Source organism: Loxodonta africana, chromosome 6 (assembly GCF_030014295.1).
Source record: "Loxodonta africana isolate mLoxAfr1 chromosome 6, mLoxAfr1.hap2, whole genome shotgun sequence".
NCBI classification, from domain to species: Eukaryota; Metazoa; Chordata; class Mammalia; order Proboscidea; family Elephantidae; genus Loxodonta; species Loxodonta africana.
The window spans coordinates 56,809,215-56,834,231 of record NC_087347.1 but is presented as its reverse complement, the minus strand read 5'-3'; the positions used below and the strand labels follow the sequence as shown (position 1 = coordinate 56,834,231).

Here is a 25,017-nt window from a genome sequence, read left to right as displayed (position 1 = left end):
TTTTCAGTCACCTCAGATGCATGTGAAAGCTGGACAGTGAATAAGAAAGACTGAAGAAGAATTGACACCTTTGAATTACGGTGCTGGCGAAGAATATTGAATGGACATGGACTGCCAAAAGAACAAACAAATCTGCCTTGTAGGAAGTGCAGCTGGAATGCCCCTTAGAGGCAAGGATGGTGAGACTTTGTCTCACATATTTTGGACATGTTATTAGGAGGGGCCGGGACCTGGAGAAGGACATGAGGCTTGGTAAAGTTGAGGGTCAGCAAAAGAGAGGAGGACCTTCAGTGAGCTGGACTGACACAGTGACTGCAACAATGGGCTCAAGCATAACAATTGTGAGGATGGTGCAGGACCAGACAGTGTTTCGTTCTGTTGTACAGAGGGTTGCTGTAAGTCAGAACTGACTGGACAGCACCTAATAACAACAACAACAGGGTTGGGGAGAGGGTCTTTTTAGAGTGATGAAATTATTCTAAAATTAGATTGTGATGGTGGTTGCACAGCTCTGTAAATATACTAAAAACCATTGAATTGTACACTTTGAGTGGATTGTATGGTTTCGGAATTATTGTATGTCCATGTAACTGTGAAAGAGAAAAGGAAAGGAAGAAAAGAAAAAGAGGCGAAGATTGCTTTAGATTTCATAAAGTAAAGTAGTAGACAAAGACTATAATTCTAACAGGTATAGTGGTGTGACAATCAGCAGTCTTAATCTTTAAAAACAAAGAGCTAGTTTTCAGCTCCACTGAGGTTACTTTTCCCTAGGAAAATATCCGCTCATTCGCACCTTCAACAAATAAGTGTTTATTGAGCACTACTGGGTACCTGGCCCTGTTCTCTGTGCCAGGAATTGAACAGTGAAAAAATTGGACTCATCTCCCTCCTGCCACCAAACCTATTCTTCTTCTGGGTTTCTTAAATTAATACTAATAACATTCTGTTTTCCCAAGTCAGAGACTGAGGAGTCATTTGTGATTCTTCTCCTTTTCTTTCCACGTGCAGTTAGTCACCAAGTTACATCAAGTCTATTTTTTATCTCTTAATCTATTCCCATCTTCTGTTTCCCTCTTACCAGTGTGCTGATTCTATTCTCTAGGCCAGCAATTCTTGGCTACAGTACTTGGCTAAAGCACCAAAGTTTGTAAATGGTTTACCTTAAAAAATCAGAGAAATAATTCCTGTAAATGTTAGCTTCACTACTATCCCCTGACATGCCATCTTAGTTAGCTACTGCTGTTGTAACAAATACCACAAGTGGGTGCCGTTAAAGAACAGAAATTTATTTTCTCATAGTTCTGCTGGCTAAAAGTTCAAATCAAGGTCTTGGCTGTGTCAATTCCTTCTTTGTTGATAGCCCTGGAGCATTCCCTGCTTTCTTACAGTTCCATGGCTTGTAGAAGATCCTCAGATGGCATCTGTCTTCCCCCATGTATCTGCCTCTGTGTCTGATCTGCTCTTTTTAAACCTTAGAAGTAATTGGATTTAGAACCCACCCTAGTCGGGTATAATCTAATTAACATAAAGAAAATCCTACTTGCAAACAGAATTACATCCATACTTATAGGGGGTTAGGATTCCAGCACTTACTTTGCAGGGAGAGGGAGTCAATTTAATCCATAAAACATGCCATTTAGTAGAGAACAACATAAGTTGATTTACTTTATCTTTCATTTTAGTATATATCGTTATCATCACTACTTACCTACATTTATTCCTGGTCATTGTTAAGGACTTCCTTTGGCCAGAATCCTTTGATCCAGTCTCTCTCTGAGTCATAGACTTCTGCCTTTTTTAAGCTTTAAAACATGACTATAGAATCTCCTGGGCCCCTATCCAAGAGTGTGCCAATTTCATTGGTCGTCAAGGTGGTTAAACGATGCAACCATACACAGTGTAGGAAGGGAAGCAGAATCTTTTTCCTCAGTTTTTACAGATTTGGTTCATTGAAAACTACTTTTTTGATGTGGGTAGTGTCTTTCTAGAGTCTTCTAAGCAATATTAAAGATAGTCCATCTCAAGGGGGCTTTTAGTATTACATGGCAATTCTTTATCTTTTGTTAGTATCCCACAAAGGCTATTTCAGTCTTTCTCCACAGTTCTTAAATCTCTGAACCATTGTCTTTTTCACTCTCAACAAATGACCTCTCTTTTTCATTATACTCACAAAAAATAGAAGAGAATGAAGAGGAACTTTCTCAGCCTCCAACCACTGAATCTACAAACCTATTTGCATCTGAACCTCATTGCCTCCTGTTCAAACCTGTCATATTTAGACTCCCCCGTGATCCATACCTGCCAGCAGTTACTGCTCTATCTCTGCTTGTACTTCATGCCACACTTTCTCAAAGACAGCTGTCTAGGTTTACTTTTTAATGTCCTTCCTATCGATGGCACTGGGTTTTATAGTCACTATTCAAGTCACTGAAATCTGACTTTGTTCACTTCTCCTAAAACTACTCTCACGTGTGTGGTCTCAGTGGTCACATCTCTGTTCTTACTTTGATCTCTCAATGTTGGACACATAGGATGGCTTTTTTCTTCTTATAATACTTTCTTGTCCTGTTCACCACACTCCCCTGCTGTTCTTCCTGCCTCTAGTGACTCCTTTTCAGTCTCCTCTTCTTCCTCTGCCTGCCCCTTGAATGTTGATGATCTTTAATGTCCTCTTCTTTGCCCTTCACACATTTTTTTCTCTACCCAAGAAGTGCTTGGAAACCCCGGTGGCATAACGGTTTAGAGCTATGGCTGCTAACCAAAAGATCAGCAGTTCAAATCCACCAGGCACTCCTTGGAAACCCTATGTGGCAGTTCTACTGTGTCCTATAGGGTCACTATGAGTCGGAATTGACTCGACGGCAATGGTTTTTTTTTAAGAAGTGCTAAGTTAATATTTGTTGAATGAATGAATTGGTTGTATCTGCATTGATAATTTCTTGAGGAATCTGAGTATAGTTGGAGCTTGTTAACTGAAGAAATTATATTATATCAAATCTGATCATGATTCTCTTAAACTACACTACTGTGTACCTGCAATGAAAAGAATCCAAGCTCATATTCAACTTTAATGTCTCTGAAGTTCAGTTAGCTTTTTGTGAATTCTCTGTATATAAAAGGGAATTACAAAGATAATTTTAAACAACATTTTTCCCTGTTTGACTAATATTTACGTAAGTCCTATAGCATAGCTGTCCATCCTCAAAAAAAATCTTATTTGGAGTAAAGATTTAATTTAAATATACTCTGAGGAGGGTGTTTGGGATTCAGGAGAGGAGAGGATATTTAAAGAAACTTTATTCCAGGCACTGGCCTGAGTGCTGGCCTACATATGTCTTAATCTTCCAACAACTCTAGGAAAGAAATAGTCTTAGTCACTTTGTAGAAAGGAGAACGCTGAGACTCAGGGAAGTTAAGTAAATTGTGCATTGTAACATATACAACTACCAAAATTCAGAACCACGGTTTGTTCTGTCAGACTTTATAGCTCATAAATCTTTTCTAAATGATATTAAAAATATATGCTAGGGATGAATGCTAAATGAATACTATTAAAAGTTGAATTTAGTAAACCTAAGTTGTGTTAAAAGTTGTCTGTGTCATTTTGTCCCTAGGCAGTTATTTGGCAGAAAACCAGAGTATCAGATCACAAGATGGCTCTTATGTCTGTTCTGGGAACTGCCATTATGGGCAATATGGAATCCTTTCAGCACCACTCTGAAGAGTCTGAGGTATACAACAAAAATGTCTTTTAATTATTCTGATTTTTTAATGAAGCTGTTAAGATATTTCCCTTTTTGGGGTTTGAGGTGATAAGTTTTTTCTTTTAACATTTTCATTAAATGTGTATACAAGGTTGAAAAGAAAGTACATGTAGTGTTTATATTAATCCTTCCTCCCTGAGCCTTCCTTCTGTTTTTACCTTTTTGGTTTTTAAGTATTGTGCTGACATTGATTTTTTTTTAATTAATTTTTAATTTAGAATCTTATCTATTTACTTTTCACTATGAAAGGAAGAGAATTGAGTTTGCTTCCTCTTTTCCTCACTTTCCCATGCTAAATATAACTTCCTTGACTTGATCTGTCAGCTTTACACAGTACTTCTTGATTTAGAACTGGGTGAGGTTAACACCTCTGCTCTTCCCTTTATTTGTTCTTTCCTCTTTCAGTCTTGCCAGCTGTACTTTCATGTTATCAATCTGTATTAGTTTCTTACAGCTGCTGTAACAAATTACCACAAACTGTAGCTTAAAACAACAGAAATGTATTCTGTCATAGTATTGGAAGTTAAAAGTCCAAACATCACGTCAGCATAGCCATAGTCCCCCTGAAGGCTCTAGAGAAGAATCCTTCTTACTGACATCCTAGCTTCTGGTGATTAATGACAATCCTTGGCATTCTTTGGCTTATAATTGCGTTCTTCTAATTTCTGCCTCCATCTTCACAAGATATCTTCCTTCTGTGTGTCTTCTCCGTGTCTCTGTGTCCAAATTTCCCTCTCTTTTTTTTTGACTTTATCTTTCAGCCCTCCTACTGAGTGCTTTTTTTTTTATTTTGAAAGTTTTATTTAATTTCTAAGAGCAGGTTTTTGTTTTGTTTTTTAGTTCTTATTGCTTTTTCATAACTTCTTACTGTTTTATGTGTACAAAATCTCGAATCTCTTAAGATACTAAATTGTGGTTTTTAATTCATTTATTCTTTGACTTCTCTCTGTTTCTTAGGAGGTCAGTTATTTTTCTTATCAGATCTTTTTTCTCTAAGCTTCTCATCTTCTTGAGGTTTCTCCCATGAATAGGAAGTCTGTTTGGAACTCTGGGTTTATGGCTGGACTTGGTAACTGTCAAGCTGTACTTAAGGATTGATGATCCTGGCCCAGAGACTGGAGGAATCACAAATTCCATATGGGGTAGGTGGGAACTTACCCTGTGCACTGGCATCCATATTCCTTACCCTAGTTCTTCTCAGGAAATTCATTCTACCCCTTTCCTCTTCTCCATTTCCTCCCATTCTCTTTCTTTCACTCTCATTTTTCTTTCTAGTACAACATTAGATTAATTGCAATTTTGGTTTATAACACATTGTCCTTATTCAGTTTCTTTATAGAAGAATTTTGTTGTCATCTCCTAACTTTTAGCCTGAAGGTTCTCTGGAGTTCTGCTAGGCAGATTTTCTTTTCTACTCTTCCTCTCTTCTATAATGTATTGAAATCTTTCTTCTGCTTCTGGTTCCCCTCCTAATGTCTCTGCAGTATTGAGTTCTTAATTATTATCATTTTATTAGAGTTTTGGATGAGAGCCTGTGCTCAATTAACACCTAGTCCTAGCGCACTCTCTGCCTGAGGAACAAGTCAGGCCAGCCTTGATGGACAGCTACAGTGCTTAGAAAGTGGCCATGATCTCACATGGGTCCTGTTGTTCAGAGCTCCCTTAATACTTGTTTAATAGTTTTGACACACCCCAATGCCACCTTAGACTGGTCATGCTGGCTAAAACTTAGAATAGCAAGGGTATTGTCTAAATTCCTGCTGTGGCTTGGTCCCCTGTAGCTTTGTGGGACTTTACTACCTGTACTGGTAACCTGGGCAGCTTACGACAGGACATCCAGACATGGTATCTCTGGAAGCATGCCCTAGAGATGCTAGTTGTCAGGGTTTGGTCTGAAGACTAGCAGCACCAGGATGCTTGTTAGAAATAAAGAATGTCAAGCCCAATCTCAGTCCTACTCAATCAAAATCTGCCTTTAAACAAGATCCCAAGTACTGATCTAGACCTTGGTAAGCTGTGGTTCCATGTGTGGATGGTACTGTCACATGAAGTAGTCCTACATTTGGGAATTTTTTACCTCTGATCTGTATTGAGATGTATTGCCAGATTTATACTTGCCCGTTGATTTTTTTATTTTCTCAAGATAGAATCATGTAAGGGCTACTGATAGTCTATCATAGATAACCTGTGTTTTTGCTGCACTTTCATATGGCTGTTCTTGCATGAAGAATGGGGAAATTTGGAAAGCTTGTGTTGATGAGTGATTCCAGTTCCGTGGGCTGCCAAAATGATAAACTTTTGAGTGTCACTCTGGTGAAAGTGATTATTTAACTGAATTCCTCTCTGTTCCTGCACTGTGTGTCTGCATGTATTTCTGTTGCTATCTATCACCAGCTGTCTGTCACCACACCATGTTTTCTGGGTTTGTTTGGTTGAAGATGGAGAGTTGTCCTTCATCAGAGTTTCTTTGAACCCTTTCCCATTCCTGGCCAAAAGCAACCTTAAGTTGTTTGCCAACTGCTAGTGATTACCCCCCTCACACCAGTTTTTTCTTCATTATGTACCTTCAGGTTGTAAAGCTTGGCCACTGAGGCCCTTTTTCTGGATTGGAAAGACAAATACATAGGCCCTTGGGAACCTTGGGTATGGAGAATCTTTATATACCTCTTCCCAAATGTTAAAGGTCTCTTTGTTATCTACAAGGACCTCACGTGGGAAAGATCTCATAAAAAATAGATGGTGGTCCTTGCTGCACCACTGCCGTGGCGGCTTTTGCTAGGAGTTTCCCAGCGTGTCTTTGTTAGTGGGTTTTGGTGCTGTGATTGACTCTGGCTTCAGATTAGCTGAGCCAAGATTAGTGTGAGATTGGCAGCTCCCAGAGAGTTCTGCACATAATGTTACTCTTTTTTCCAACAGTCCAGAGCCTTCCTTTGTCCTCCCTGCTAAGCCACCCTGTCTTTTTTCCTTATCTTAGTTTCTTATACCATCCCTCTTGTGCAGGTTGATTCTAATCATAATATTAGATTAAGCCTATAACAGTTGGGGTACTGGGTCATACAGTGGGATTGCAAATAGCTCATTTAATGAGCGCATTTGATTTGTTTTCTCATTTGCGTGACTAACGTAATTTTAGAAAACAAGAAGGTCTAGATCCCTCCAGAGGTGTGTACATTTTTAGGTTTACTAGATCCCAAACAGTACATCTGGTCCCTGCTGAAAAAGGAGTTACCTGATGGCTCTAGATCAGGGGTTGGCAAACTTTTTCTGTAAAGTGTCAGATAATAAATATTTTAGGCTTTACAGGCTATTGGATCTCTGTCACAATTCTCAGCTCTGCTGTTGTAGCCTGAAAGACAGTATATAAATGAATGGGCATGACTCTGTTCCAGTAAAATTTTACTAACAAAAAACAGGTGGTAGCTGAATTTGCTCCGTGAGCCTTAGTTTCTTGACCCCAGCTCTAGATCAGTCAAGACCCACTAGTGGGTGATGAAATCAGTTTAATGAATTGCAACCAGTATTTTTTAAAAAATGGTTTAGAATGGAAAGGAGGAGGAAATAGCACTGTAAAACATATAGTAAGGGTAAGGTTTTCTGAAACTCTTTAAATTGTTTAATATATGTACATATTCACATATATATGTACATAATGAGGCATGATATAAAATTAATTTCTTACTGTGAGTTGCTATCAAAAAACTTGAAAATCACTACTCTATTTAACCTCCTGCTGATCTTGAGCTTTCATGCTTTACTTCCATGGTAGTCAAAGGTATAGGGAATTATAGCTTGATTCCACAGTGAGAATCTGAGAGACAGCTACAGCATCCAAGGAAGGCTGGAAAAGGCACGTAAATATCTCACTCTCAACCAAAGAAGGAAATAATCAAATGTAATAGGATGACCTCTTTTGAGTTCCTGTAGTTGGAATGGATATACTTTAAATCTTTTAAGGAGGCGCTTTTAGAAGATTCATAAGGTTTTCACTGGCCAATTTTTTTTAGAAATAGATCGCCAGGCCCTTCTTCCTAGTCTGTCTTAGTCTGGAAGCTTCACTGAAATCTGTCTACCATGGGTGACCCTGCTGGTATTTGAAATACCAGTGGCATAGCTTCTAGCATCACAGCAACACGCAAACTACCACCTTTGAATGATGGTGTTAGCGAAGAATGTTGAATATACCATGGACTACCAGAAGAATGAACAAGTCTGTCTTGGAAGAAGTACAGCCTTAGAAGCAAGGATGCTGAGACTATGTCTCACATACTTTGGACATGTTATCAGGAGGGAACAGTCCCTGGAAAAGGATATCATGTTTGGTAAAGTAGAGGGTCAGCAAAAAAGAGGAAGACCCTCAGCAAGATGGGTTGACACACTGGCTGCAAGAATAGGCTCAAACATAGCAATGATTGTGAGGATGGTCCAGGACCAGGCAGTATTTCATTCTCTTGTACATAGGGTCACTAAGAGTCAGAACTGATTTGACAGCACCTAACAACAACTTTTGTAAAGCCAGTAACCAAGGGAGTACTAACCTGAATGTATTTTTAAAGTTCTGATTACTGTAGTTTAAGAGGTCATTGTTGGATCTTAGTCCTTGCCCTGCTCTTTAAAGCAAATCTGAGTTTCTTGGATATTTCAAGTTGGAATATTTTGTTCAGAACCCAGTTCTAGGAGGCAGGGCCAAGATGGTGGAGTGGTTAAATGAGTCCTGTGGTCACTCTTAAAACAAAGACCAAAAAAAAAAACAAGCAAATCGACCATATATGACAATCTGGGAGCCCTGAACATCAAGGGCAAAGTTGAGGAGTCAGACTGAGCGGCATAGGTAGGGAGATATGGTTCAGAAGCAGCAAGGAGTTGCCAGACCTTACCTGGTGGGAACCAGTGCCCCCCCAGGTCAGGTCAACTGGCCCAAGCACGGTGAGGAAAGCAGTGGTGTTCTGGATACGTTTTTCACATTGGGAGAGACCAAGTGGCGGACAGTCCGCTCATGCCTCCAAAGTCAGTGAAAGCCGGAGCTCAATCGGAAAAACATAAGCACATGCATCTAATCTACTGCGTAGGTAAAAAAACGCTCCTTTGGGAAAAAAACTCTCTTCCATTTACCTGACACCTCCCCACTCTGCCCTGAGCCCCAAGCCGGCTTCAGTGATAGCTGCTTTCCCCAGGCCAGAAGAAGGACCTGTCGTGTGCCCTGAGCCATACTCCTGGCCTTGGAGTAGGAACAAATCAACAAATGGAAAAAATAATCTGCCGGCTCCACTAAGCTGGGAACTCAGGGCAGAAACAGCTCCTTTGTCTAGGCACAGGCGTAAGGGGTCTGTGGATTTTGAATGCCTTTCACCCCTGCATAGACCTGTGTGGGCCCATTTCAACAGCATAGGCCCTCATTAGAACAGTACAACAGGGTATATACCTGAAGTCTAACTTCAACTGTTTTAGCTACTTGGTAGAGAGACAGGTCCATGATGTTTGACACTGCTCTGCCTATTAAGAAGGGTGCTCACCTACCCACATCAGGGGCCCTAGAATTGGTCGCTCCACCCATGCCACCTAGCCACCTGTGACAGGGGTCCAAGGATAAGGCGTGCCTCTCAGTCCTTGCAACCAATAGCATTGGGTACATGTCTTAGTCACCTAGTACTGCTATAACAAAAATACCACAAGTGGATGGCTTTAACAAAGAGAAATCTATTTCTTCAGTGTGAACCAGGCTAAAAGCCCAAATTCAGGGCATCAGCACCAGGGGAAGGCCTTCCCTGTCTGTCAGCCTTCTCATTAATCTTCCGCCCAGACTAAGAACTTCTTCACACAGGGACCGCAGGTCCAGAGAACATGCTCTGCTCCAGCACTGCTTTCTTCGTGGTATGAGGTCCCCCCCTCTGCTAGCTTCCCTTTCCTTTTATCTCTTGAGAGAGAAAAGGTAGTGCAGGCCACACCCCAGAGAAACTCTCTTTACGTTGAATCAGGGATGTGACCTGGTAAGGGTGTTACAATCCCACGCTAATCCTCTTTAACATAAAATTACAGTCACAAAATAGAGGACCAAGTTAATGTATATATTTTTGGGAGGACTTAATTCAATCCATGACACTGCCCATGGTCCAGCTGTAAAACCTACCCACCTACGTGCTTTAGGGAACAGGGACATGCTTTCCCCACAGACAGCCAGGGGAGGTTGTCAGCCCCCTGCCTTGCTCAGCATGTGACCCCTACTGCAGACAGATACTTGTGCCTATGCCAATCACCCCTGCTCATCTAAGACTATACATGAGAGCCTACACCACACCCTTGATGACCAACTACCTGGACACCTGAGCTGAATCCATACAAGAAAAGTGAACACACTCCTGGGCTCATATACCTAGTAACAGCTCTAACCACCTGATTACGAGACATTAGAGCTTCAAAGGTGCCAATAATCAAACTAGCTCACTCAAGCAGCCTATTCAGGCATATTAAAACAAAACAAGAAGCTAGGACACAGTAAGCAAACATAAAATAAATACATATAATAACTTATTGATGGCTCACAGACAAAAGTCAATATCAAATCACATAAAGAGGCAGACCATGATGGCTTCAGCAGGCTCCCAAAACAAAGAATCAAGAAATCTTCTGGATGAAGAGAACTTCCTGGAATTATCAGAGGTAAAATACAAAAGATTAATATACAGAACTCTTCAAGAGATCAAGAAGTTGATCAGGCAAAATGCAGAACAAGCCAAGGAACACGCAGACAAAGCATTAGAGGAACTTAAAAAAATTAGAGAAGAGCATAATGACAAATTTAATAGGCTGTAAAGATCCATAGAGAGACAGCAAACAGAAATCCAAAAGATTAACAATAAAATTTCAAAATTAGAAAACGCAATAGAAAGTCATGAGAGCAGAATTGAGGCAATGGAAGTCAGAATTAGTGAGATTGAAGATAAAGTACTTGACACCAACATTTGAGAAAAATCAGACAAAAGAATTTTAAAAAATAAACCTCAAGAATTGTGTGGGACGCTATCAAGAGGAATAACCTATGAGTGACTGGAGTACTAGAACAGGGGAGAATTACAGAAAATACAGAAAGAATTATTGAAGATGTGTTGGCAGAAAACTTCCCTGGTATCGAGAAAGATGAACAGGTATCTATCCAAGATGCTCATCAAACCCCATACAAGGTAGATCCCAAAAGAAAGTCACCAAGACATATTATAATCAAACTTCACAAAGTCAAAGCTGAAGAGAGTATTTTAAGAGCAGCTAGGGATAAACGAAAAGTCACCTACAAAGGAGGGTCAATAAGACAGCTCAGACTACTCAGCAGAAACCATACAGGCAACAAGGCAATGGGATGACATATATAAAGCCTCGAAGGAAAACAATTGCCAACCAAGAATTATATATCCAACAAAACTGTCTCAAATATAAAGGTGAAATTAGGACATTTCCAGATAAACAGGAGTTTAGGGAATCTGCAAAAACCAAACCATAATTACAAGAAATACTAAAAGGAGCCCTCCAGTTAGAAAATCAGTAACATCAGATAACAGTCCAAGACTAGAACACAGGACAAAACAACCAGATACCAACCCAGGTAGGGAGATCACAAAAATAAATTAAAGCTAAAATGCTCAAAACAGGGAAATGAGATGTCAACCTGTAAAAGATGACAACATTAAAACAAAAAGAGGGACTAAAAATGTAGTCATAGATCTTTCTTATGGAGAGGAAGTCAAGGTGATATCAAGAAATAAAAGATTGGCTTAAACTTAGAAAAATAGGGGTAAATATTAAGGCAACCGCAAAGGAAACTAACAATCCTACACATCAAAATATAAAACAAGAAAAACGTAAAGACTCTGTAAATACAAAAGCAACAGCAATGAAAAAGAAGAAAAGGAAATCATATAAGGAAAAATGACTGAGCACAGAAGATGAAGTGGAACAAAAGAACTGTCAGCAACAGAAAAAAAAAGACATCAAAATGAAAGCACTAGACTCATACCTATCAGTAATTACGCTGAATGTAAATGGATTAAATGTACCAATAAAGAGGCAAACAGTGACAGAATGGTTAAAAAAAAAACAAAACACGATCCGTCTGTTTCCTGCCTATGAGAGACACACTTTAGACTTAAAGACACAAAATGAAACTCAAAGGATTGAAAAAAATATATCAAGCAAACAATCAAAAAAGAGCAGAGTGACAATGTTAATTGCTGACAAAATAGACTTTAAATTCTGCCACAAAGGTTAAGGAATGTGTAATGATTAAAGGCTCGATATACCACGGGGATATAACCATAATAAATATTTACCCACCCAGCAACAGTCCTCCAAAATAGATAAAACAAACTCTAACAGCATTGAAAAGAGAGATAGACAGCTCCCTAACAATAGTAGGAGACTTCAACACACCACTTTCGGTGAAGGACAGAACATCCAGAAAGAAGCTTAATAAAGACACGGAAGATCTAAATGCCAAAATCAACCAACTTGACCTCATAGACATACACAGAACATTCCACCCAACAGCAGCCAAGTATACTTTGTTTCCAGCGTACATGGAACATTCTCCAGAATAGACCACGTATTCATAAAGCAAGCCTTAACAGAATCCAAAACATTGAAATATTACAAATCATCTTTTCTGACTATAAAGCCATAAAAGTAGAAATCAATAACAGAAAAAGCAAGGAAAAAAAAATTAACACTTGGAAACTGAACAACACCTTGCTGAAAAACAGTTGGGTTATAGAAGAAATTAAAGACGGAATAAAGAATTTTATAGAATCAAACGAGAATGAAAACACTTCCTAGCAGTACATTTGGGACACAGCAAAAGCAGTGCCCAGAGGTCGATTTTACAGCAATAAATGTACATGTCCAAAAAGGAGAAAGGGCCAAAATCAAAGAATTATACCTACAACTCGAACAAATAGAAAGAGAGCAGCAAAGGAAGCCAATGGATACCAGAAAAAGCAAATAATAAAAATTAGAACAGAATTAAATGAAATAGAGAACAGAAAAACGATTGGGAGAGTTTGAAAGACCAAAAGCTAGCTCTTTGAAAAGATCAGCAAAATCGGTAAACCACTGGCCAAACTGACAAAAGAAAAACAGGAGAGGAAGCAGATAAACCAATGAGAAATGAAATAGGAGATATCACAACAGACCCAACTGAAATTAAAAGAATCATAACAGAATACTATGAAAACTTGTACTCTAACAAATTTGAAAACCTAAAGGAAATGGACAAATTTCTAGAAACACACTACCTAATTAAACTAACACAAACAGAGGTAGAAGACTAAATAAACATATAACAAAAGAAGAGATTGAAAAGGTAATTTAAAAACTCCCAACAAAAAAAAGCCTTAGCCCTGATGGCTTCACTGGGGAATTCTACCAAACTTTCAGAGAAGAGTTAACACCACTACTACTAAAGATATTTCAAAGCATAGGAAAGGAGAGAATACTCCCAAACTCATTCTATGAACCCAGCGTAACCCTGATACCAAAACCAGGTAAAGACACCAGAAAAAAAGAAAATTATAGACCAATATCCCTGATGAACATAGATGCAAAAATCCTCAACAAAGTTCTAGTAAGTAGAATACAGCAACATATCAAAAAGTAATTCTTCATGACCAAGTGGGATTCATACTAGGTATGCAGGGATGGTTTAACATTAGAAAAGCAATCAATGTAATCCATCACACAAATAAAACAAAAAGACAGGAACCACATGATCTTATCAATTAATGCAGAAAAGGCATTTGACAAAGTCCAACACCTATTCATGACAAAAACTCTCAGCAAAATAGGAATAGAAGGAAATTTCTCGGTGTAATAAATGGCCTTTATACAAAGCCAACAGCAAACATCATCCTAAATGGAGTCTGAAATCATTCCTCTTGAGAACGGGAACCAGCAAGGATGCCCTTTATCACCACTTTTATTCAACATTGTGCTGGAGGTCCTAGCCAGAGCATTTAGGCTAGAAAAAGAAAGAAGGAGCATTCAAATTGGTAAGAAGCAAAAGTATCCCTGTTTGCAGAAGATATGATTCATACATAGGAAACCCAAAAGAATCCACAAGAAAACCCCTGGAACTAATAGAAGATTTCAGCAAAGTGTCAGGATACAAGATAAACATACAAAAATCAACTGGATTCCTGTACACCAACAAAGAGAACGTCACAGCGGAAGTCTCTGAATCAATACCATTTCAGTAGCCCCCAAGAAAATAAAATACTTAGGAATAAATCTAACCGGAGACATAAAAGACCTAGACAGAGAAAACTACAAGACACTACTGCAAGAAACCAAGAGACCTACATCACTGGAAAAACATACTTGCTCATGGATAGGAAGACTCAACATTGTGAAAATTTCTGTTCTACCCAAAGCGATCTATAATCCCGATCCAAATTCCAAAGGTATTTTTTAATGAGATGGAGAAACAAATTACCAACTTCATATGGAAAGGGAAGAAGCCCCAGATAAGTAAAGCATTGCTGAAAAAGAAGAACAAAGTGGGAGGCCTCACACTACCTGATTTTAGAACCTGTTATACTGCCACATTAGTCAAAACAGCTTGGTACTGGTACAACAACAGATACATAGACCAGTGAAACAATTGAGAATTCAGACATAAATTCATCTCCCCATGAGCAGCTGATATTTGACAAAGGCTCAAAGTCCATTAAATAGGGAAAAGATAAGTCTCTAACAAATGGTGCTGGCATAACTGTGGATATCTATCTGCAAAAATATGAAACAAGACCCATACCTCACACCATGCACAAAAACTAATTCAAGATGGATCAAAGACAGATATATAAAATCTAAAATGGTAAAGATCATGGAAGAAAAAACAGGGACAATGCTAGGAGCCCTAATACATGGCATAAACAGTATAGAAACCATTACAAACAATGCACAAACACCAGAAGAGAAACTAGATAACTGGGAGCTCCTAAAAATCAAACACACTCATCCAAAGACTTCACCAAAAGAATAAAAAGACAGCATACAGACTGGGAAAAAAAAATTGGCCAGGACAAATGTGATCAGCATCTTATCTCTAACATCTGTAAGATGCCGCAACACCTCAACAACAAAAGACAAATAACCCAGTTAAAAAATGGGCAAAGGATGTGAACGGGGACTTCATCAAAGACATTCAGGTGCCTAACAGATACGTGAGGAAATGCTCACAATCATGAGCCATTAGAGGAATGCAAATCAAAACTGCAATGAGATACCATCTCACCCCAAGAAGGCTAGCATTAATCCAAAAAACACTAATAAATGTTGGAGAGGTTGTGGTGAGACTGGAGCACTTATACATTGCTGATGGGGAAGTAAAATGGTACAACCATTTTGAAGTCATTTTGGCACTACCTTGAAAAGCTGAAAATGGAACTACCATATGATCCAGCAATCCCACTCTTTGGAATATATCCTAGAGAAGTGAGAGCCCTCACATGAATAGATATATGCACACCCATGTTCACTGCAGCGCTTTTTACAATAGCAAAAAGATGGAAACAACCAAGGTGCCCATCGACAGATGAATGGATAAACAAATTATGGTATATTCACACAATGGAGTATTATGCAACAATAAAGAACAACAATGAATCTGTGAAACATCTCATGACATGGACGAATCTGGAAGTCATTATGGTGAGTGAAGTTCGTCACAAAAGGACAAATACTGAATGAGACCATTATTATAAGAACTCAAGGTTTAAACACAGAAGAAAACATTCTTTGATGCTTATGAGGGCGGGGAGGGAGGGAGAGAGGTATTCACTAATTAGGTAATAGATGAGTTATTTTAGATGAAGGGAGGGACAGTATACAATACAGGGGAAGTAAATACAACTGGACTAATCCAAAAGCTAAGAAGTTGCCTGAATACAACCAAACACTTCGAGGGACAGAGTAGCAGGGACGGGGGTCTGGGGACCATGGTTTCAGGGAACATCTCGGTCAATTGGTATAACAATGTGTATTAAGAAAACGTTCTGCATCCCACTTTGGTGAGTGGCATCTGGGGTCTTAAGTGCTACCAAGTGGCCATCTAAGATGCATCAGTTGATCTCAGCCCACCTGAAGCAAAGGAGAATGAACACCGAAGACACCAGGAAAATACGAGCCCAAGGGAAAGAAAGGGCCACATAAACCAGAGACTCCGTCGATCTGAGACCAGAAGTAGATTGTGCCTGCGCACTACCAATGACTGCCCTGACAGGGAACACAACAGAGAATCCCTGATGGAGCAGGAGAAAAGTGGGATGCAGACCTCAAATTCTAATTAAAAGACCAGACTTAATGGTCTGAGTAAGACTGGAGGGACCCCAGAGGTCATGGCCCCCAGACTCTCTGTTAGCCCAAAACTAAAAGCATTTTTGAAGCCAACTCTTCAGACAAAGATTAGACTGGAGTATAAGACATAAAATAATTGTGGTGGGGAGTGGGATTCTTAGCTCAAGTAAACACATAAGACTATGTGGGCAGCTTCTGTCTGAAGGCAAGATGAGAAGGCAGAGGGGGACAGGAGCTGGTTGAATGGACACGGGGAATACAGGGTAGAGAGAAGGAGTGTGCTGTCGTCACATTTTAGGGAGAGCATCTGGGGTCACATAACAATGTATAAGTTTTTGTTTGAGAAACTGACTTGAATTGTAAACTTCCCGTTAAAGTACGGTAAAAAGATAATAAGTTGGAGGTTTAAAGATGATCAGAAATAATGCCACTTGGCTTTGTGGTAGTGATTCCCGTGACCTCTGGGGATAGCACCTGGGAAATGAAAGCCTGTCACTTCTCTGAAGAGTTTTGTTGCAAAGCTGAAATTAAAAGGAATTGACTAAAGGGTACTACGAGTAAGAACTTGATGGCTTAAAAATGATTTGGTATGAAACACCACATCTGTTTTGAACATGAATGGATAAGATAAATAACCTTTTCATTTCTGTGGGTGATTGTATTTGGCCCTTCTTAGTTGGTGAAATGATTTGTCTAATTCTGCTAATGATTCTGTCATACTAACTAGTTATAGGATATCTCCTAACAGACTGTAAAGACTGACAAGTAATATTCAAGGTAACAGGTAATTCAGCCTTCCAAAATTGAGCAGTAGCAAACCTGCAGTATTTTTAGTAACCAAAGACTGCATGCCTGCCAAATTGCTTAGCATGTGCCAACCACCCCTGTGCTAACATGCTCATTTGTGATGGGGAAGGGAATTACAGTTGTTTTCCATGAACAAGAAGTTCCTGTCATGAGAGGTTATGAGGGCATGAAGTGAAGTGAAAGTTCCTACTGCCCCCCTCAATCCATTTCTTAGGAAAATCCTTTAGTGTGTTTACTTTCAGTCCTGTTTTCTATGAATAAAGTTGGCAAAAGGCATTCCAGGCAAAGAGAACAGTATGTGGGTGAGCAAGGAAGTCACAAAGAGTTGGGATGGAGGGTGTATGAGTACACATGTGCACTCATATAAGAGGAATATAAGGTGCATGGAGTTGGAGGAAGGAAGATACACATGCTAAGTGATGAGACTGGAAATGTAATTCTGAGCCAAATGACTCATTTGGTGGTAAGTCAGGAACATCAAAAGTTTTCAAGCAGAGGGAGTGGGAAGACTAAATTTTGTTTATTTTTATACAAAGAAAAAAAATAAGTATAGAAAAGTATAGCACACCATTAGTTCTGCAAGCAGTCCCTGGGTTACAAACATCTGGCTTACGTATAGCCAGTAGTTATGAACCAGCCCCCGTGAAGCATATTATATTAAAAATTTGAAGTATATATGATATACTTGGCAGCCATCAAAATATTATTATTATTATTACTGTATTATTATGTTAAAGATGTTTTAGTGTATCTGGATATGTTTCTTTAATGGTTTTTATGCATGGAAAGGTACACTATGTACTAAGACAAACATTTGACTAACTGACATTAGATACCAACCATACCTAACTGTCCAGAGTTAACGTACAAATTTGACTTAAAGACAGACTTAGGAACTCGTTTGTAATCTAGAGACTGCCTGTATTTATGTGATATTCTGGAAAAGGTAAAACTGTGGGGACAAAATAGATCAGTGGCTGCCTGGGGTCTCAGGGAGAGGTTAATAAAAGGGCATAGGAGAATTTTGGGGGGTGATAGAACTCTTCTATATCTTGATTGTGATCATGGATATAGAATTAGATACATTTGTTAAAACTGACAACTATCCACTGAAAAGGAGAATTTTATTGTCTATAAATTTTACATTAATTAAAAAACAAAAAGATTGGTGATTTGTATCTACCCAGCATTGATGTACAAGAAAAGCCTGGTGATCTCCTCCCATGAGATTAACCCAAACTAGTGGCTGGGATTTTTCGGAAGTAGATTGCCAGGACTTTTTTTCTTAGGCATCTCTGCATGGACTCAAACCTCCAGCCTTTCTGTTGGCAGCCCATCATTTAAGTATTTGCGTGATCCAGGGACTCCTTCCAGAAGATTACACCTGTTGAAAGCCCCATGGAGCACAATTCTACTCTGAAACAGGTGGTGTTGCCATGATTTAGAATCTTCTTGACAGAAATGTGTAACACCTCTGGGGCTGAGAGACAGCACTCCAGCAAGAGCACACTCCCCTCCAGCTCTTCCTCCCTCCCTGATGCAGGGCTGAGATCCAGGCTTGTAGGAGACTCAGTAGTGTTGGCTCTAGCTTACTAAATGACAGAGAGATTTGCTGTGGTGCCATATAGGCAGAACTTGCTGGAAGCGCACACTCAGAGTGCTGGGGAAAGCTGTTCATGGGGTGTCATAACAGGTGCACTCTGTGATAAAACCATTCAAGGGGAGTACTGGGGGCAAGCTGCTGGCCAGTATGTGCCGGTGGCCATCAAGCACCGCAGAAGGTGGGTGCTGGAGGAGCTTCATGTGTGTGCTGCAGGAGTGTGGTGCTGGGGAACCTGCCTGAACTGTAGGAAGCTGGTAGTAGAAGAGCAGTGCACACTGTAGCATCTGGGTGCTGCAAAGACTCCTGTACGCAGCAGGAGCAAGAAGCTGGGGAAGTTGTCTGCACTGCCAAGTGAGCCCTGGAACAAGGAAGCAAAAGCCTTTCCCCTCTAAAGGCTCTCCAGCTCCTAATTCTAACACCATGTCAGATGGAAAAGGAAAAATTTACAAAATGCACAGATCCGTTTTTGCAGATTAGGCAGTAAAGGTTGAATTTGGAGTTAAAAGCAACAAATTAATAACTGGAACAATGTGTTTAATCCATTCCATTTATTTTATTACTACATATTTAGACTTATTTCTACCATGTTATTTTTTATTTGCTTCCTTTTCTTCTGTTGCGTTGATAAAGTTACCTTTATTCTCTTTTTTTTCTCTACTAGTTTAAAAATTATTGGTTCCACTTACATTCTTCTAATGGGCACCCTTTAATTTTTTTTTGTAATATACGTAGATTGTGTCGATTCTATAATCATTTGTTATCTCTGGCTTCCTGCTAATAAAGATTAGGATTTTATCATAATTCCATACCCCTCTGAATTTCTTTTTCCATCTCCTTTTTTTATGCTATTATCTAGAAGTTTATTTTTAAACTCAAAACACTACATTTATTATTTTGTTTATATCTTTCCTCACTGCTACTCTATCTAATTTTTTCCTTTAATTTCGTCTTTTTTCTTGTTGGAATATGTCTTTTGGTGGTCCTTTCAGCCAGGGTGTGCATTTAAAACTCTTAGCAAAAATGTCTTTATTTCTCCCTAATTCTTGAAATGCAGTTGAGCTATGTGTAGAATGCTGTGACGGTAGTTATTTTCTCAGGATTTTAAAGCAAATACCCTGTTATTTGCTGCTAGCTCTTGTTACTGGTGAGGTCTTTCAGTGATGTAATTCTTATGTAAGAAGTCTTTTTCTAATAGCTTTTAAGATTTTATGTTTATGCTTGATACTGTATAGTTTCACTATGATGTGTACATGTGTAGATTTATATTTATTTATATGACATCAACTCTCAGTGTGTACTTTTTACCTGAGAATTCACATCTTTTTTCAGATCTCAACAACAGAAGAACTTCTTTTCGAGTTTTTTTTATCTTTGATATTTTTATCGCTGTATTTTTCCCCGCTAGGAACCCTGGTGGCACATTGGTTAAGCTCTCAGGTGCTAACCGAGAGGCCTGTGGTTCAAACCCATCCGGTGATCCAGGTGTAAATATTACAGCCTTGAAAGCCCTATGTGGCAGTTCTGCTCTGTCCTATGGGGTTGATATGAGTCAGAATGGACTTGTTGGCAGCGGGTTTTTTGTTCGTTTGTTTTTTTTTATTCCCTGCTTAGTTCTGGATGAATCCCTCAATGCTACCTGGTTTTCATTCCTAAAACTGTGTATTTCCAGGATCAGAATTTAATTGTTTTCAAATTCTTTTCTAAACTTGAGAGCTACCAGTTTTGATTACTTTCTGGGTTTTGTTCTGTTTTTGTTTTTAATGGTTGCTGTTTTCTCTTTTTTTAGCATGTTGCACATACTAATTTCAAAGTCCTTTTCATACTGCTTTATCGTCTCGATTTTCCTGAGAGAAAATTTTCTCCTTCTCCGCTATTTTAAATACTTTGAAATTTTAATTTGCAAAGTCATCCTGAATGGGGGTTGTGCTTTTTGTTTTGTGTTTTCTTTCTCCACTTCCCCTCCCCCATAATAGTTTGGCAGTTTCCTCCTTAGCCCCAGCTCAAAACCAGGTGTTGTATTAGTAGGTCATGCTTCTCATCCTGCCAAGAATTTTACAGACTCCATTCCCTAGCTACTTTGGCTTGGCCCTAACTGTGGCTTAGGAGTTGTGTCTGCTCTTTCTTAGGACCCTGGCAAGCAGCCCACACAGTGGTCACAGTATTTTTAAGCATCTTTTTGTTTTTTGGGAAGGACTCATCCCAGCCCCGTATTTCAAGTGGAAAGACTGATTTCAGTCCCCTGCCTTGTATGGGTGTTTCTGTTCTTATTCCTATACTGGGTTTTAATTTCCAACTGTTCCCAGCTTGTTTCTGATCCTGTAGCACATGGGAATTTTGACTTCAGCTATCAGTCCTCATTATATGGTTTACATCCATAAAAATGTTTTCTTATTTTTATGTGATTAGGTCTTTTGAAATGCTTTTAAAATTTATTTTAATCTGTCACTGCTGAGTATTTGTTGTTGGGATGAGGAAGAAGGAAATTTCTGCATGAGCTTACTCTACTATCCTGACCAGAGGAACTTAAATGTTTACTTTAGAACGTAACTCCAGTGTTAGGAAGGTTTACTGAAAGATAAAGACACATTAGAAACTAGTCAGCGTTACTTCAGTAGCATTGGAGTAGAGGAGGGATGGGCCTGGGTTAATGGCATTGGTCTTTATCATGGTAAAAGAATATACAAAAACCATACCCATTGCAGCCAAGTCGATTCTGACTCAATACAACCCTATAAAACACAGTAGAACTGCCCCATAGGGTTTCCAAGGCTGTAACCTTTACAGAAACAGATTACCATATCTTTCTCCCATGGAGCAGCTGGTGGATTCCAACCACCGATCTTTTCAGTTACAGCCAAGCACTTCACCATTGTGCCACCAGGGCTCTTTAAAGGAATATACAAGGAGGAGCAATTGTACAGCAAGGTAAAAGTGGGATAAAATAATATATCAAGTTTTGAACGTGGTGAAATTGATATTTTTAGTGACAGCCTGTTGACTGTAGTAAACACTTGGGGATACAAGTCCAGAAAGAAATAGAGACTATAGATCTATATCATAGCATCACAGGTGTGTATGTAGTTGTTGAGACTATAGATACAGATCAAATTACTCTGGGAGAGTACATAGAAAGCAGGAAAAAAGGAGCTTGATGATAGGGGATCATCATCATTTATAGTTGTGCAAATGGTTAACACACTTAGCTGCTAACAGAAAAGTTGGAGGTTTGAGTTCGCCCATAGGGCATCAGAAGAAAGTCCTGGCTATATACCTCAAAAAATCAGCCACTGAAAAATCCCATGGAGCACAGCTCTATTTTGACACACATGAGGTCACCGTGAGTTGAATCAACTCTATGGCAACTAACAACAAGTTAATTTTTACTTTTTATTAGCATCTCATAAGATTCTGTCTTTATTTTTCCATATAACTTGAATATCATTCATTAGTTCTTAAGGTTATGCTAAGCCATATGTAAAGTTCAGTATTTGGAAGTAGTAATAATTATTCAGTGGCCAATCAAGATGGTGTAAAAGGAAGGCACTGGCAATAGTATATAATTTTTCTTTCTTTTATTCTTCATATTTATTCAGGTTAAATTTTTTTTATCCACAAAACCAGTAAGTCTTGCAGAGATTTCAAAGACTCTCCCTGCTGCTCAGCAGGTGCTTTAAGAGGGTCTCACATTACCTGGTGAATTATACAACCGTTGATAACCACTGGGAAGTTTTGTAGTTAATTAAGTAGTATCATTTTGTAATGGATTATCAGGATTTATTAATTTATTTTTACAAATTGGCACAATTTGGCACTGTGACAATAATGCACTTAGTGTTCTAAAATTGGTAATGCATCCCCTTAAACACTATTTCCAAGGGCAGGGATAACCATAAACATAGGTGACAGCCTACTGGTTATGTGGGTACGGAGCCTCATGGTTTCTTCTTAACTAAAAATAGCACCCTGACTGCTTGGTGGCTTTTCTTATTAGCTGAGGCTGAACTTTTACTGTTAGTGTTTCTTAACAATAACGGATCTCGTTCCAGTTGTTTCAGACAAGAGATTATAGGTCTGCATTTTAAATAACTTGAGCTAGTAAGTAGTGGAGCTGGGATTCAAACCAAGTCAGTCTGGCTTTTTATACTGTATTCTTTTTTTTTTTTCTGTACTTTAGGTGAAAGTTTACAGCTCAAGTTAGTTTCTCATACAACACACATTGTTATGTGACCCTAGCTGCTATCCCTGTAATGTGACAGCACACTCCGCCTTTCCACCCTGGATTTCCCATGTCCATTCAACCAGCACCTATACCCTTCTACCTTCTCGTCTCGCCTCTGGACAGGAGCTGCCCATTTAGTCTCCTGTATCTACTTGAACTAAGAAGCACACTCTTCATAAGTATCATTTTATGTCTTATAGTCCAGTCTGATCTTTGTCTGAAGAGTTGGCTCCAGGAATGGTTTTAGTTCTGGGTTAACAGAGAGTCTGGGGGCCATGTCTTCCAGGGTTCCTCCAGTCTCAGTCAGACCCTTAAGTGTGGTCTTTTTATGTAAATTTGAGTTCTGCACCCCACTTTTCTCCTTTCCATCAGGTACTCTCTGTTGTGTTCCCTGTCAGGGTGGTCATTGGTGGTAGCTGGGCACCATCTAGTTCTTCTGGTCTCAGGCTGATGGAGTCTCTGGTTTGTGGCCCTTTTTGTCTCTTAGGCTAATATTTTCCTTGTATCTTTGGTGTTTTTCCTTCTTCTTTGTTCCAGGTGCATTGGGACCAATTGATGCATCTTACATGGCTGCTCGCTAGCTTTTAAGACGCCAGACACCACTCACCAAAGTGGGATGCAGAACATTTTATTAATAAATTTTGTTGCAGAGTTGACTAGATGTCCCCTGAAACCATGGTCCCCAAACCCCTCCCCACCCTTGCCACTCTGTCCCTCGAAGTGTTTGGTCGTGTTCAGGAAACTTCTTTTGGTTTAGTCTAGTTGTGCTGACTTTCCCTGTCATGTATGTTGTCCTTCCCTTCACCTGAGATAATTCTTGTCTACTATCTAGTTAATTCATCTCTCCACCCTCTTAACCATCAGTAAATGTTTTCTTCCGTGTTTAAACCTCTTCTTGAGTTCTTGTAATAGTGGTCTTATATATTTGTCCTTTTGCAGCTAACTTATTTCACTCAGCATAATGCCTTGCAGCTTCATCCATGTTATGAAATGTTTTGCAGATTCATCGTTGTTCTTTATCATTGTGTCGTATTCCATTGTGTGAATATACCATAATTTGTTTATCCATTTATCTGTTGATGGGCACCTAGGTTGTTTCCATCTTTTTGCTGTTGTGAACAGTGCTGCAATGAACATGGGTTTTCATATATCTATTCATATGACGGCTCTTATTTCTCTAAGATATATTCCAAGGAATGGGGTTGCTAGATCATATATGATACTTCTGTTTCTAGCTTTTTAAGGAAGCACCAAATCCGTTTCCAAAGTGGTTGTCCCATTTTACATTCCCACCAGCAGCGTATAAGTGTTCCAGTCTCTCCACAACCTCTCCAACATTTATTATTTTGTGTGTTTTGGATTAATGTTAGCCTTGTTGGAGTGAGGTGGTATGTCATTGTGGTTTTGATTTGCATTTCTCTAATGGCTAACGATCGTGAGGACTTCCTAATGTATCTGTTTGGTGCCTGAATGTTTTCTCTGGTGAAGTGCCTGTTCTTAACCTTTGTCCATTTTTTAATTGGGTTATTTGTCTTTTTGTTTTTGAGATTTTGCACTATATTACAGATTTTAGAGATTAGACCCTGATCAAATATGCGGTAGCCAAAATTTTTTTCCCAGTCTGCATGTTGTCTTTTTACTCTTTTGGTGAAGTCTTTGGATGAGCATAAGTGTTTGATTTTTTAGGAGCTCCCAGTTATCTAGTTTCTCTTCTCGTGTTGTGCATTGTTAGTTATGTTTTATGTTCTGTTTATGCCATATATTAGGTCTCCTAGCATTGTCCCCGTTTTTTCTTCCGTGATCTTTATCATTTTAGATTTTATATTTAGGTCTTTGATCCATTTTGAGTTAGTTTTTTGCATGGCATGAGGTATGGGTCTTGTGTCATATTTTTGCAGATGGATATACACTTATGCCAGCACAATTTGTTAAAGAGACTTATTTTTCCCTATTTAACGGACTTTGGGCCTTTGTCAAATATCATCTGCTCATAGGTAGATCAATTTATGCCTGGATTCTCAATTCTGTTTCATCGGTCTATGTATCTGTTGTTGTACCAGTACCAGGCTGTTTTGACTACCATGGCGGTATAATAGGTTCTAAAATCAGGTGGTGTGAGGCCTCCCACTTTGTTGTTCTTCTTCAGTAATGCTTTTCTTATCCCAGGCCTCTTCCGTTTCCGTGTGAAGTTGATGATTTGTTTCTCCATCTCATTAAAAAATGTCATTGGAATTTGGATGGGGATTGCATTGTATCTGTAGATCTCTTTGGGTAGAATAGACATTTTC

The 25,017-nt window shown here is 39.1% G+C and overlaps 1 protein-coding gene across 7 annotated transcripts in view; it reads left to right on the top strand.

Annotated features, from left to right (window-relative positions):
- The window catches only part of PMS1 (PMS1 homolog 1, mismatch repair system component), a 130,632-nt gene that overhangs the window by 65,307 nt on the left and 40,308 nt on the right, over positions 1-25,017 (top strand). For 5 of the 7 annotated variants that reach the window (XM_023542752.2, XM_064286896.1, XM_023542761.2 and 2 more), the window contains one exon: positions 3,615-3,731. The exons of the other annotated variants lie outside the window; for them this stretch is intronic. In XM_023542752.2, the coding sequence (XP_023398520.1) occupies positions 3,615-3,731 (117 nt within the window). The remainder of the gene's footprint in view (positions 1-3,614; positions 3,732-25,017) is intronic. 7 annotated transcript variants of the gene reach the window in all.